The following is a 14553-nucleotide window of genomic DNA, read 5'->3' on the forward strand; positions in this document are numbered from 1 at the left end:
TCTGTTAGATTTGAAGTTGAATATCATATATTGATAAAAATTTGATGAAGAAAACAACACTGTTGCTATGGTTACCAAGAAGGGAAAATGTTCGATTTTGTGAACTTTATATCAATATTAAACCCTGTGTGCCAACTTCTTGCATCCACTTAGAGATATGATGATAGTCAAAATTAAAAGGCAGGTTAGCTGTTAATAAATATCAATCATAAAAGTTTTGGGAATCTACATTTAAGGGTAGTCCAAGGAAAGAAAATATTTTTCAGGTTTTTAAGCATATATTTTCTGCTTATTTCCATAGCAACGCTCTATTTAAAGAATCTAATCTGAATTTTCTCAAATGGGAAAAATAGGAGCACACCCAATATCTTTAAAAATTGATCATTAGTTATGAGGAAATGTGCTTTTTTAAAAGATAGGATCAGATTTAAACATACAGAGTGTTACTTTGAAGGCTCTCTGTGGTATAAAAACCTTGGCAACCATTGCCAACCAAAATGAAATATCATATTTTGTTCTTGGTATATGTTTCAAGGCTCTTTTTTCTATTATTTAGTCACATTTCATCCTATAATTGCTTTTTATTTTTACGTGTATGACTTTATAAAATTCAATAAATATTTTTTTGACTCTTGAATACTTTGTTACCATAGTAACGTATGTAATAGTTGATTTACCAAACATGTTTATCATGCATTTATCTGACCTTCAATTTTTGGAAACAGTCATTGCCAACTGTTGCTTTGCCGCAAATGTTAACTATGGGGCTCTAAACATGTTAAAAAATGCCATTTTTCGAACTTTAAGACATGTTGCCATGGTAACTATAAAACATAGCAACCAATTTTTGCCTGATTTCAGTTTAGGGTATCAATGAATTTTATCATAGAGAGTTTGGAGAAATTCTGAGACTATGCGTGCCACAGCTCCTATATAAAATTTCAGATCATTACAGAGAATGGCTCTTAATTACTGTATTTATCCATTTCCTCCATTTGTTTACCGCACCCTATCGTAAGTCGATCGTACTTGTAACAGTAGAGTCATGGTTGTAGTTTAGATGCAATCACTATACTGCAGAACAACGCTCTGACAATGGCAATTAGAGAGAATAATATATAAATTTATGAAACCCTTCATAGGTCTTCGATTGACTCAAAAGAAATTAGATCTAGATTGATATCGAGCATGAACATTTCTGATGATGTCTGGTCAATTCGAACCCTGGTTCATTTGGACCAGGACATAAGGCCCTATAGTGTATTTGTGTTAAGACTTTTTTTTATTTTATTATTATGTTACCGGAGTCACTCACTTGACCTATCTTCAGATCTTTTTCTTGTTCGATGCCATTGAAGCCTTTCAGGCTTTTGATTTTTTTTACAGAAAAAGTACCCAGTAGGGAATCGAATGACTCCTTTGAAGCGGAGGAATCTTTTTTCTTGAGGAGAATCGTTGGCAGTGCTGAGTCTCCGGTTGGTCATTCCAGGAAACATATTCACCAAGCCAAGTCTCGCAGGGCTCTCATCAACCCCTTCGCTCCCTCTAGGATGCAGTTCAAAATGACATCCAACAGGAGAAGATGGGTGCATGCTTTCCCCACAGGTCAATATTTATTTTTATATTCTCTGTGTACTTGTCATAATTTGTTTGTGTTTGTCCAGCATTTTGTGCCTCCATAAACATATTGTACCTGTATTAAGAAAACATGGAATATTGGGTTCGGATGAAATACTGGATTTAACCATTTGGCATTCTAAGATTTCTTCTTTGTAAAACATGTTCTGAATCTTGTAGATCCACAAGGTGCTGCTGTACAAACCCACCATTTTCACATTTACAATAAGAGGGATTCATCCACACTAGACAGCAAGCTCAGCAGGGATTCATTAAAGGTAGGTAGGTCAAAAGAGACAAATTATAAAGGTAAAAAATCGGAATGTCTTAGTAAAAAAAATCATCATAACAGTGTATAGGGTAATGGACATAGAGCTGTTGGTTATAGCAATGATCAGTCTGAAAAGTTTAACAATGAGACCGTCAGATTAGAAAGGACCCTGTGTAATGCTAGTCAGTTACATGCTTCTATTGTGCTGTGATTAGAAGGGATTGGATACAGATTTGAAGTTAACATTTTGTAAATTTCAGTATAACATGACTTACACATTCATGTTGCTAGAGCACTTCATGCTGAATATATGAAATGCATCATTTTACTTTTTTCCTTTAATCTCTAGCCATGATTGGTAGGAATACAGATTTATTAGTCATATTTTCTTTTTAGATGTCCCAGTTGTCAATGGACATAAAAAAACAACCTTCCTTCATTGGGCAAGATGAAAAGATGTACTCAGAACCAAGCAGGTAAGACAATAAAGAGAAAATTCAAGTGCTGAGGCATAGCTAAATGCTGTTCAGAAAATCTATGATGCTACTGAGTAAAACTTGGATTATCTTAATGGAGTGAAAAAAGGTATATTAATGTACTTTACAAAATTCTTTCCTCTGTAATAAGAATGTGTTGTTTTTATGCCTTGACAGTTTGAAATGTACTGCCAGTGGCCTGGTTTCTGAGGAGAAGTTTTACGTTGGTTCTGTAGACAGCTGCAAGAGTATTTCTCCGACCAGCAGTGTCCAGAATCTAGAGCGGCTCTTCCAGGGCTCCTCCCTCGGCTCAGTCAACAACAGCAATGTCTTTGACCTGGGGGTCCAGGGGGGCAAGGTCACAAAGAGCAAGGCCAAGGAAAACAGGTCCTACCTCTGGGGCCCAACAGGGGAACAAGAATGGAGCCCTGACATGACCACAGGTAATTGTATTGACTGTTTCTTAAAAATACACCATAGAGCAAATATATAGATGACTTGAGTACATTTACTTTCCACTGTGATGCACTGAGATGCCAGATGACTCTTAAAGACCAGTATTACAGGTGTGAAATATATCGCACTATAAAGTCATGGAGATTGTATTATGTTTTATTTTTTACTTTTAATATGGACTAAATCCATGAGAGTATTACCCAGTACAACACTATTCTTTGAAATGCATGATATTTCTCTTAGTGTGATATTTCAATCATATTATGGGCACGGTGTGTTTTGGACATTGTTTGTGTTTTTAACAAACACATCTACAGTAGTTTGAGCCCTTCAACTATTCACCACATATCAGTAAGCAAACAATGCTCTCAGAAAAAATACAAAAAATAGATTTTTAAAAAACTAATCCTTTCACAGAATCTATATGTGTAGAAAGTACTTCTGATTTACAGAGCATATAGAATCCATATGTTTAGAAGAAACACTTCGAATCTACAGAGTATATAGATCTATTTATGCATACATACGAGGGGTGATCAAAAAGTTCGCAAACTATCTCTATGTCTACAAAACCACAATTCAGATTAGAATGAAATTCGGTATACACATAGCCATACACAAGGTCTATAAATAGCATATGCTGAATAAAGTTTCTCTCCTTGTTTGTGACGTCACAATGTGAAAATGACGTGACTATTCAGGTCACTTGTGACGAAAAATAGTTGTCTCAGTCGAACTCGTTCACCAAACGACTGTACAATTTATTGTAATATCTTAGAAATCCCTCTACAGTATCATATAATAATTTGTACACAGTTTATTGAGATAAATGAGTTCCTATAAATTCAATTAATGATTGGATTAATCGTTATAGTGAAGGAAGGCTGATGGTTAAAAATGATACTTGTCATCTTGCCCAGTGAAAGCAAGTTTGAAAAGATATGTATTTTTAATTAAGCAATTTGCTATCAAAGACCTCCAATTAGCACTTTGAAAAATAGTTGAATATTTGAACAATGATATTAAATACCTAAGATATCGTTTACTTTAGATTTTAAACATATTAGATATGATAAAAAGGATGCACCCATTCTCTATCCACCTTGAATAAAGGTCTCTCCTGAGACAGAAGATTTGTGTTTTAATGGTTGCCATGCTTATTTTTGGAAAGGATGTTATTATCCACCCATTCTGTTGCCGAGATATGACCATTTCTGACAAATTAACTGTTCTTGTCATAAAAATTAACTCACATGGAAAAATCTTTTAACTTTTGTGACAGATCGCTACGGAGGGGGTCACGTGACCGCCAATATCACGTGATTCGCGCATGCGCAGAACGGTGGTTGATGTGCATTAAAATCGGGGAGGATTAATTTAAAATACATGTATAATCAACATTAAAACCAAATATTGTTTCTTGTATGGAAGTTATTCAATTTGTTTGCGAACTTTTTGATCACCCCTCGTAGGTGAAGGGAATTTTGAGAAAGATTTTGAAATTTTTTACCTCTTCTGAGCCAAAGGCTCAAAGAGCTAATGCCATGGCCATTTGTGCGGTGTGCAGTTTGCGTAAACTTTTTAGAATATGGGCCATAACTCAAGAACCCCTTGGCCAATCAGTACCAAATTTGTCACCGGGTATCCTTGGCCCAAGGGCTACCATTTCTACTAAAATAAGGGTTGGGACCCTTAAACAAGGGGAGATAATCAGGAAAACAAAACCAAAAGTACTGGTTGCTAGAAAATCTTCTTCTCCACAACCACCAGGCAGATTTTCACCAAACTTACATACAAGGATCAGGATATGTCGAAGATTAAAATTTGCACGGGGAATTACCCTGGGGCAAAGGGCATGGTGTCAAGGTCACTTCAAAGTTGACCTTAATTTACAATTAATAAAAACGTGTATATTTTGCTTACTATAAGGACTAGGATCATCAATTCTTGTAAGTTGATGCATCTTACGACTTCACATCATGTTAACTCAAAAGTAGGTCACGGTGACCTACTTTTTAAATTTTGCGGGGATTTGTTTTCAAATTGATTTGAAGGCATATTTTGAACACTTTAAGGCCTATGATCAAACTTTGTCATTTGATGCACCTTGGGTCCTCGAACAATGTCAACTTAAAATTAGGTCATCGTGACCTACTTTTTGAACTTTATGACTTATCTTTTAAAAACATTAAATCCCATTATTTCAGACACTGGGAGGTTTAGAATCATCAAATCTTGTACTTTGATGCATCTTGGGACCTTAAAACATATTTATTAAAAAGTAGGTCACTGTGACATACTTTTTGAATTTTGCCAACATTTGTTTTCAAATTGTTTAAAACGCATATTTTGATTACCTTCAGACCTACGATCATCAAACTTGGTCAGTAGATGCATCTTGGGTCTTTGAAAAATGTTGACCAAAATGTAGGTCACGATGACCTACTTTCGATATGTAATGGCTATATTTAAGTATCTTAGGTATTTATTGGCTTAGAATCATCAAACTTTGTGAGTCGATGCATATTTCTAGGTTTTCGGAGAGTGATGACCAAAAAGTAGGTCACGGTGACCTACTTTTGACATTTTATGGCTTTATTTAAGTATCTCCGGTACTTATAGGCTTAGAATCATCAAACTTTGTGAGTTGATGCATCTTGGGTTTTCGGAGAGTGACAACCAAAAAGTAGGTCATGGTGACCTACTTTTGACATTTTGTGGCTATAATTAAGTATTTCTGGTACTTATTGACCTAAAATCATCAAACTTTGTCAGTTGATGTATCTTGGGTTTTCGGAGATTGTCGACCAAAAAGTAGGTCACAGTGACCTACTTTTGACATTTTATGGCTATATTTAAGTATCCCAGGCACTTATTGGCTAAGAATCATCAAACTTTGTCAGTTGAAGCATCTTGGGTTTTCGGAGAATGTCGAATAAAAAGTAGGTCACGGTGACCTACTTTTGATTATCTCAGGTACGTATTAGCTTAGAATCATCCAACTTTGTCAGTTTAGGCACCTTGGGTTTTCGGAGAACGTCAACCAAAAAGTAGGTCACTGTGACCTACTTTTGACATTTTATGGCTATATTAATTATATCTGGTACTTATTGGCTCGGAATCATCAAACTTTGTCAGTTGAGGCATCTTAGGGTTTCATTGAATGTCCAACAAGAAGTAGGTCATGGTGACCTACTTTTGAATATCTCAGGTACTTATTGGCTTAGAATCATCAAATCTTGTCAGTTTAGGCATCATGGGTTTTTGGATAACGTCGACCAAAAAGTAGGTCACCGTGACCTATTTTTGACATTTGATGGCTGTATTTAATTATCTCTGGTACTAATTGGCTTAGAATCGTCAAACTTTGTCAGATGATGCATCTTGGGTTTTCAGAGAATGTTGACAAAAAAGTAGGTCATGGTGACCTACTTTTGAATATCTCAGGTACTTATTTAATTAGAATCATCAGTCTTTGTCAATTAATGCATCTTGAGTCCTCAGAAAATTTCAATCAAAAGGTAGGTCAGTGTGACCTACTTATGGTATTTTATAATTATATTATAATATCTTCAGTCTTAACTGGCTAAATATTATCAAACTTTGTAAGTTGATGCATTTTGGGTCTTATGATACTAATAGAGTTGGAGGCTTCTAATAGAAGTGATAGATTGTACAATTTATCAGAAGAGCGATTCAAGGCCCTTGGGCCTCTTGTATTTATTATCTTTCGCTGATCTGAACAGTGTTTTTTGGAGTGTTTAAAGGTGTGATATTACCAAGGATTTTAGTCTGTTAGCTCTCGTAAAAGAATTCTTATCTTTAAAATTTTTACTTGTGTTTATAAGGACTAATGATTGTATGGTTAGGGAGATCATTAGTCTCTAGTTTGTAGAAGTAAAACCAAACCTAAGAATGATTTTTAGAGTCGATTTTACATAACTATCATATTAAAAAAATATCATTCACAAGTACATTTGGAAATTATGTTTAAAAAGGTACATGTAGATATTTTGAAGCTGATAGAATGATGCACAAGTTAGATTCACTCAAATCTAAATCCTGTATAGGTCATATACATTGACATGCATTATTGAATTACATTACATATAGTTAGCACTGGTTGGTTAGGTAGTACATATATACTTGACATGCATGTGGCTTTGACAGGTTCTATGAGGGTTATATATTGGTTGTACTTTAAGGCAAAATGTGTGAATTGGCTTATATATATACATGTATAAGCATGGATTTGGCAGTTTTAAATTTCATACATATTATACACATTTTGTCCATTCATTTCATGTTTGTCTGTGTCTTTGTGGTGTCCCTAGCTTAATCATCACCCCTTATATCGACCAAGACACCCCTGATATCGACCATGACACCCCTGATATCGACCAAGACAGTGTTTTAGATGGATTAGGTATCTGACAAGGCATATGAATCAAACAAATAGGAAGTGTATTAACAATAAGTGTGTTCTGTAATGATATATGTATATGTACTGAATGATTTATATTTAGGATGTGTTCTCTGTATATTCTTAGTCAATCTTAGACATGCATCTTATTATTTTGTATGATAACATGTTCTTGTAATTATACTATAATTATAGTCCAGGGCTCTCTAAATAAATCTGTTTGTGTTTTAGTATGTTGATATATTAATCTATCTTAATTCAGCATATAATGTCATGTATTTGGATTTCTTAATATATGAACTAGCTGTTTTGCACTTTGTATATTTGATATGATACATGTATTTACTGTTATTCTGTCTTAGCAAGTAGCAGTTTTGTAAACATTATATATGCATGTTACAGGCCTGGGGTCAAATTCAAGGTCAGCCCCATCTAAAAAATAATAATTAAAAATGAGATAACTCAAAGATCTTGCTGTTTCAAGAAAATCATCCAAAATTATATCAGTTTTACATTAAACTATTCTGGAAATTTCCTCTCAGGAACATTGATCAATTTCATACTTTTAATTTGTTATATTTATTCAGATTTTGATATCCATGTGCAAGATGCATGAAGCTTCAACATCTGGTGTCAGACCTACTTGCACAGATCTTGACCTTAAACTGGGTCAAATTTGCAATAATACTAGTTTTTTTTTAATGTATAGTGATGTAGGAAAACCTGTAAAAAGTTTTTTCTTTTAAACATGAAGCATAAATTAAAATAAATTTCCTATCCCATAAAATTTCAATTTCCCTTTTTATTATCATGTTGTTCCACAAAAATTAGCTATCTTTTGAATTTTAGAAAAACGCAGTAACCCAGATGATCATCGTTAACATGGTTAATGCTCCTGTTTTATTTCAAACCTACATCAGTAGTGTTTTTCAGTATTGATATCTTTGAAATAGATCGAAATTTCACACATGCTTATTTTTTCCCTAAAATTCCTATTTGATAATTTTTTTTACAAAAATCATACATGTTTTTTTCTGAATGGCCATTACAATTCATGAAGTATGCATTTGAATTAAGAGGTCTAAACTTTTCAAAACATCTTTATAAATTTTATTAAGTTAGGCCATTCCAAGTTTCTGTCTGTTTAATGTCCACATGCACTTTGGATTTGACAACCAAGGTCAAGGGGGGGGGGGGACAACTTGTATTAGAAGTTAACAATTTCAAGCATTGGTTGAAATCTTTTATAATCCTATCCATTTTTGTTTTCTATATTTAAAATCTGACAAATACATGTATATGGTTTGGGCTTAGCAATACATATTTATCATGTTGTTTTTGCCATGGAACATTTTTTTGTGAATAAGTAGAAACTTTACATAGAAAAAAAAACTTGGAATGGCCTAAACCTACATTTTATTATACCACTGGTATATTATAAAGCCATATTTATATTCTACATGCCTAGCACCATCTAGAGTATATTGTATAAAGATCATTACTATATGCCCTTTGTGCTGACAAACATTTTTGTGCTATGTAAATTTCAGGCCAGGACTGGTTTCCGGCATATGGATATCAAAATGATTCCTGTCTCGTCAAGCCAATACTAACTGCAGACATACATTCACAAAATTTCTGTGCTGGAATAAGTATGAGCATAAAACATGTAATTTATCTTATGCATTTATGCGTTTGGAAATCAAGCATCACTGTGTAGTGTTTGTGTATCATTTCAAAAACCTCGGTGCATTGTGTTGCATGAAAAAGCATTTATCTTCACTCCTTTTGATGAATTGCAATGCAATGTTTTATAAATTGATCAGACATTTCGAATACTTGTTGTTGCTTTTTTTATGCATTCACATTGTGAGTTTGAAGTGCATATGGCTATGAAAATTTAGTTTGATTTTAGTGCTTTTCAAAAGGAATGACAGATTAAATGAACAGTTTCATCCTTTAAAAATAATAATAAGGCATTATATTTCAATATGAGAAGCATAATCATTATTTAAAATTTTGTATAAGTATATAATTATACAAACTTTACATATGAACCTAACATGTCACAACAGTAGTCCGCTTTCTAACAAGTTGCTTCATAAAATTAAAAGAAGACTGTCTTTTTAAGAAGTAAATTTATGGATATGAACTACTGTAGATGCTATGGCTTCGTAAATTTGGTTAAGAATTGGATGTATTTAACAGATTTTAAGTTCAGATGGTATACCTGAAAGCTTAAACAATAAGAGTACTGCTTTATCAATAATTGGTCAATTTTGACTTGAACGCTTCTGAATTGACTTATCTGCAGATCTTTCTGTTTGACTCGGCATGGGGCTTTTCTTTTCATATGTCTTAATTACTAGTAACTGTAGGAGTGCATGGTTTATTAGCTTGCCTGTAATTTTAATTACTAATATAATCTATGCCAAGTTTTTCTGGTCTTTAAGGTAAGATTTTTTATATTTTATATTAAAAAAACATACACCTGTTTTTATTTTAATTAAATTTCTTGATTTGGACAATACAAAAAAAAAATCTTTGACATTTTATTTTATTTTCAAATAAGGGAGGGGGGTTATTCCCTTATAGACCAGAATAGCTTTTGTTTGGTACACTTTCAGTTGAAACAAGTTTTTTTTGTTGTGTGCAGTGGCTGTATATCTTGTTTCTGCCTCTTCTATTTACTTTTGATTTTTAGCTCTACTGGTCAGAGACCAGAAGAGCTTATGCGATCGTAAGGTGTCCGTCGTCCGTCTAACTGTCTGTCTGTCTGTCTGTCCGTCTGTCTGTAAACAATTTTTTTCCTCCTACAATTTCAATATAACTTGGCACACAAAGACTACACTAAGATACATAAAATAGTGCATCGGTTTTTGATTTCTATGAACGATGTTGCCATGGTTACTAAAAATAGAATTTTCTTTGAAATTCCTTTAAAACGCTACTCCTCCTACAGTTTTGATTTGATTTCAATATTACTTGGCACACAAGTAGACTACACTAAGATACATAAAATAGTGCATTGGTTTTTGATTTCGTTGAACGGTGTTGCCATGGTTACTAAAAATAGAATTTTCTTTGAAATTCCTTTAAAATGCTACTCCTTCTACAGTTTTGGTCTGATTTCAATATTACGTAACACACAAGTAGACTACACTAAGATACATTAAATAGTGCATCGGTTTTTGATTTCGTTGAACGGTGTTGCCATGGTTACTAAAAATAGAATTTTCTTTGAAATTCCTTTAAAATGCTACTCCTTCTACAGTTTTGGTCTGATTTCAATATTACTTGGCACACAAGTAGACTACACTAAGATACATTAAATGGTGCATCGGTTTTTGATTTCGTTGAACGGTGTTGCCATGGTTACTAAAAATAGAATTTTCTGTGAAATTCCTTTAAAATGCTACTCCTTCTACAGTTTTGGTCTGATTTCAATATTACATAACACTCAAGTAGACTACACTAAGATACATAAAATAGTGCATTTGTTTTTTATTTTGATGAACGGTGTTGCCATGGTTACTAAAAATAGAATTTTCTTTGAAATTTCTTTAAAACGCTACTCCTCCTACAGTTTTGATTTGATTTCAATATTACTTGGCACACAAGTAGACTACACTAAGATACATAAAATAGTGCATTGGATTTTAATTTCTATGAATGATGTTGCCATGGTTACTCAAAATTGAATTTTCTTTGAAATTCCTTTAAAACGCTAGTCATCCTACAGTTTTGGTCTGATGGCAATCATCCTTTGTTATAAGTACAAACCAGTAGAGCTACAGTCTCGACAGAGACTTCTGGTTTTTTTTAATTTTTGTTAAATGTATTAAGAATAAGAGGTATCAAACAAAATTAAAAATTAGTAACTTGATAATAATGAATACAAATCATCCCACATTTCTTTGCCTGCTTTATTTCCTAGTGTAGGTAAGACTGTTGTTTTTTCCCTTCAGGTGTGGACTGGAAATCCCTGACAATGCCCGCCTCCCTCCCGATCACCACTGACTACTTCCCTGACAAGCGCAGTCTGGAGAATGACTACACTCTCTCACAGTACACACTGATACCAGAGGATGTCAACAATGAGTATTACTCCAGGTAAATCATCCACAAAACAACAGGAGTCTGGAAGTTTTAGTGTTTGTAAGATATAATGTAAAAACAGAAATTTTCATGATTGCTGATTTCATTTTTTAGCTCACCTGAGCTGAAAGCTCAAGTGAGCTTTTCTGATCACATTTTGTCTGGCATCCGTCTGTCTGTCTCTAAACTTTTCACATTTTCGACTTCTTCTCAGGAACCGCTGGGCCAATTTCAACCAAACTTGCCACAAAGTATCCTTGGGTGAAGGGGATTCAAGTTTGTTCAAATGAAGGGCCACGCCCTCATTCAAGGGGAGATAATTGGGAATAAATGAAAATTTGGTGGCATATTTTAAAAATCTTCTTCTCAAGAACCACTGTGCCAGGAAAGATGAAACTTATGGGGAAACATCCTCAGGTAGTGTAGATTCAAGTTTGTTCAAATCATTACCACCGGGGGTAGGGCGGGGCCAAAATAGCCGACCTAAGTTTTACCTAGAAATATATAGGAAAATTCTTTAAAAATCTTCTTCCCAAGAATGAGAAAGCCATAATTCATCATATTTATATGGAAGCATGCTCAGGTAGTGTAGATTTAATTTTGTTCAAATCATGACCCCCGGGGGTAGGGCGGGGGCAAAACGGCCGACCAAAGTTTTACAGAGAAATATATAGGAAAATTCTTTAAAAATCTTCTTCTCAAGAATGACAAAGCCATAATTCATCATATTTATATGGAAGCATGCTCAGGTAGTGTAGATTCAAGTTTGTTCAAATCATGACCCCTGGGGGTAGGGTGGGGCCAAAATGGCCAACCAAACTTTTACATAGAAATATATAGGAAAATTCTTTAAAAATCTTCTTCTCAAGAATAACAAAGCCATAATTCATCATATTTATATGGAAGCATGTTCAGGTAGTGTAGATTCAAGTTTGTTCAAATCATGACCCCTGGGGGTAGGGCGGGGCCAAAATGGCCGACCTAAGTTTTACATAGAAATATATAGGAAAATTCTTTAAAAATCTTCTTCTCAAGAATGACAAAGCCATAATTCATCATATTTATATGGAAGCATGCTCAGGTAGTGTAGATTTAAGTTTGTTCAAATCATGACCCCCCGGGGTAGGGCGGGGCCAAAATGGCCGACCAAAGTTTTACATAGAAATATATAGGAAAATTCTTTAAACATCTTCTTCTCAAGAATGACAAAGCCATAATTCATCATATTTATATGGAAGCATGCTCAAGTAGTGTAGATTCAAATTTGTTCAAATCATGACCCCCGGGGGTAGGGCGGGGCCAAAATGGCCGACCAAAGTTTTTAAAGATATATATAGGAAAATTCTTTAATTATTAATTATAATTATTTTCTAAAAAATAGCAAATCCATGATTGGTCATGGGACTACTTTTGGATTTAAACTTTACAATAAAAAGCCATTTTCTACTTTTTCCTACCCTTAGTGCTCAGGTGAGTGATGTGGCCCATGGGCCTCTTGTTTTTCATTGTTAACAATTATCAACTACATGTATGTCGAAATTTTTATATGACTATGCATTGAACAGGGTTACTTTTAAAACAGCAAAATTTAATGCCCACACTACCATTTTAGAAGACAAATCACTGAAATTTTATCCCAAATTTGTTCTGCTACAGTAGAACATTTTTTGGCTTTATTAATACTTGTACTTTAAAGAACAGTGACAAATTTATGTATCCACCTTATATTGAATATTTTTTCCAATACACTGTAACTTTAAACAGTGTAAATTGTCATTGTCTATCCATCTCTCAGAAAATCAAAAATTTGACAGATGCTACTCATTCAATGAGGTAATGTCTTTGAAGCAGCTGTTTGATCTTTACCCTCTGTTTGCCTCTCTTTCAGTCCCCCGGTGTCGGAGGATGAGAAGTTCTACAGGAGGAAGCCCCTTTCTGTGACAGAGCTATTCCGAGAGCTGATCTCTCAGAGACTGGCCCAGGGGTTCCAGATCATTACGAAGAAGAAGTCAGCCAAGCAGTCGTTAGATATGTCAGTCGGGTCCAGTCCCCAACTCCTACTGACCTCCAGTCTCATCAGGGCACGACCCAGGTCTGGACCACAGGTCAGTGTCAGAAAATAGAGGGTAGGAAACCAGTTAAAAGTAGCAATGCCTATTACTAGGTTGAAAGTATTTCATAGGTTAATGTAAGCTAATTAAGAGAAGAAGAATAACCAGAAATATATCATTATTTAAGAGTACAGGATTATTCCAAACTAATTTCAGTTTTCAAGTAATATGCTCTTTGTTGAGTTGCCCTGTGGGGTTTATAGGTCTAAATTGCACAGGGTCTTTGTTGTGTAACCCTATGGGAAGTACAAGTCTTAAATTGCACATCTCTGTTTTGCTCAACAGGATGAGATCTACCTGAGTATTGGATTAATATTCCACAAGCTGACCCTCAGTGGACAGACTATACAGGTCACTCAGTACAGACCAAGGTAACTCAGCACGCTACAAGTTCTGCTATTTGTAAATGGCTTAATATACAGAATGAGATGCATTATAGTAAATCCACATTGAAAAATAACCATTATGAAATTGTAATAGATATTGTATAAGATTTAGAGGCCAACAGCAAACAATGGTAAATAAAAAATATAAAATCAGCAATGGTTTTATTTTGAGCACATGCTGGAATTTGGCATGTTTTATTTTAGTACACATGCTAGAATCTGTTTTGTTTTGCAGACATGAGCAGCGCCAGATGAATCACTTGTATCGGTACCGATTCCAGGTTCCAGACTCGCTGAGCTATGACATTTCAACAAGTCAATTCAAAAACGAGAAACTGGAGAATTACAACTGGAACTATCTCGACCAGTACATCTGTACTCGTGGAGAGGGCGACTATGGGTTATTAGATGTATGTTATTTCTAGTGGTGTCAAAATTGTCAATAATTGATATTCGAATATTCGATAGGAGTATTCGAATATATTCGAATATTTGATAAAATAAATACATCTTGCATTATTAAATATATATCTTCACTCTCCTGTCAAACAGTATAGGTTTTATGCCATTATTTTGGAATAAAAACTCATGTAGAGTTCGAAAAATGCACTACTATTATGTATTTTTTTTTTCATTATTGAATAGTATACATCCAAAATGTAATGATTGTTTTTTTGAAAATTCAAAAGATTCTTTAGTATGTTCCAGATTAATT

The 14553-nt window shown here is 34.2% G+C and overlaps 1 protein-coding gene across 4 annotated transcripts in view; it reads left to right on the top strand.

Moving 5' to 3' along the window:
- Positions 1 to 14553, top strand: part of LOC134267814 (GATOR1 complex protein DEPDC5-like) — a 35909-nt gene that overhangs the window by 9055 nt on the left and 12301 nt on the right. For 3 of the 4 annotated variants that reach the window (XM_062750021.1, XM_062750022.1, XM_062750023.1), the window contains exons 18-26: positions 1387 to 1605; positions 1798 to 1895; positions 2285 to 2364; positions 2542 to 2807; positions 8794 to 8895; positions 11212 to 11356; positions 13230 to 13446; positions 13738 to 13823; positions 14074 to 14248. In XM_062750021.1, coding sequence (XP_062606005.1) covers positions 1387 to 1605; positions 1798 to 1895; positions 2285 to 2364; positions 2542 to 2807; positions 8794 to 8895; positions 11212 to 11356; positions 13230 to 13446; positions 13738 to 13823; positions 14074 to 14248 — 1388 coding nt within the window. The remainder of the gene's footprint in view (positions 1 to 1386; positions 1606 to 1797; positions 1896 to 2284; positions 2365 to 2541; positions 2808 to 8793; positions 8896 to 11211; positions 11357 to 13229; positions 13447 to 13737; positions 13824 to 14073; positions 14249 to 14553) is intronic. The other variant, XM_062750024.1, reaches the window with a different exon arrangement.

The sequence above is a fragment of the Saccostrea cucullata genome, unplaced genomic scaffold, assembly GCF_032062105.1.
Source record: "Saccostrea cucullata isolate Sc308-1 unplaced genomic scaffold, CSIRO_AGI_Scuc_v1 ctg948, whole genome shotgun sequence".
NCBI classification, from domain to species: domain Eukaryota; kingdom Metazoa; phylum Mollusca; class Bivalvia; order Ostreida; family Ostreidae; genus Saccostrea; species Saccostrea cuccullata.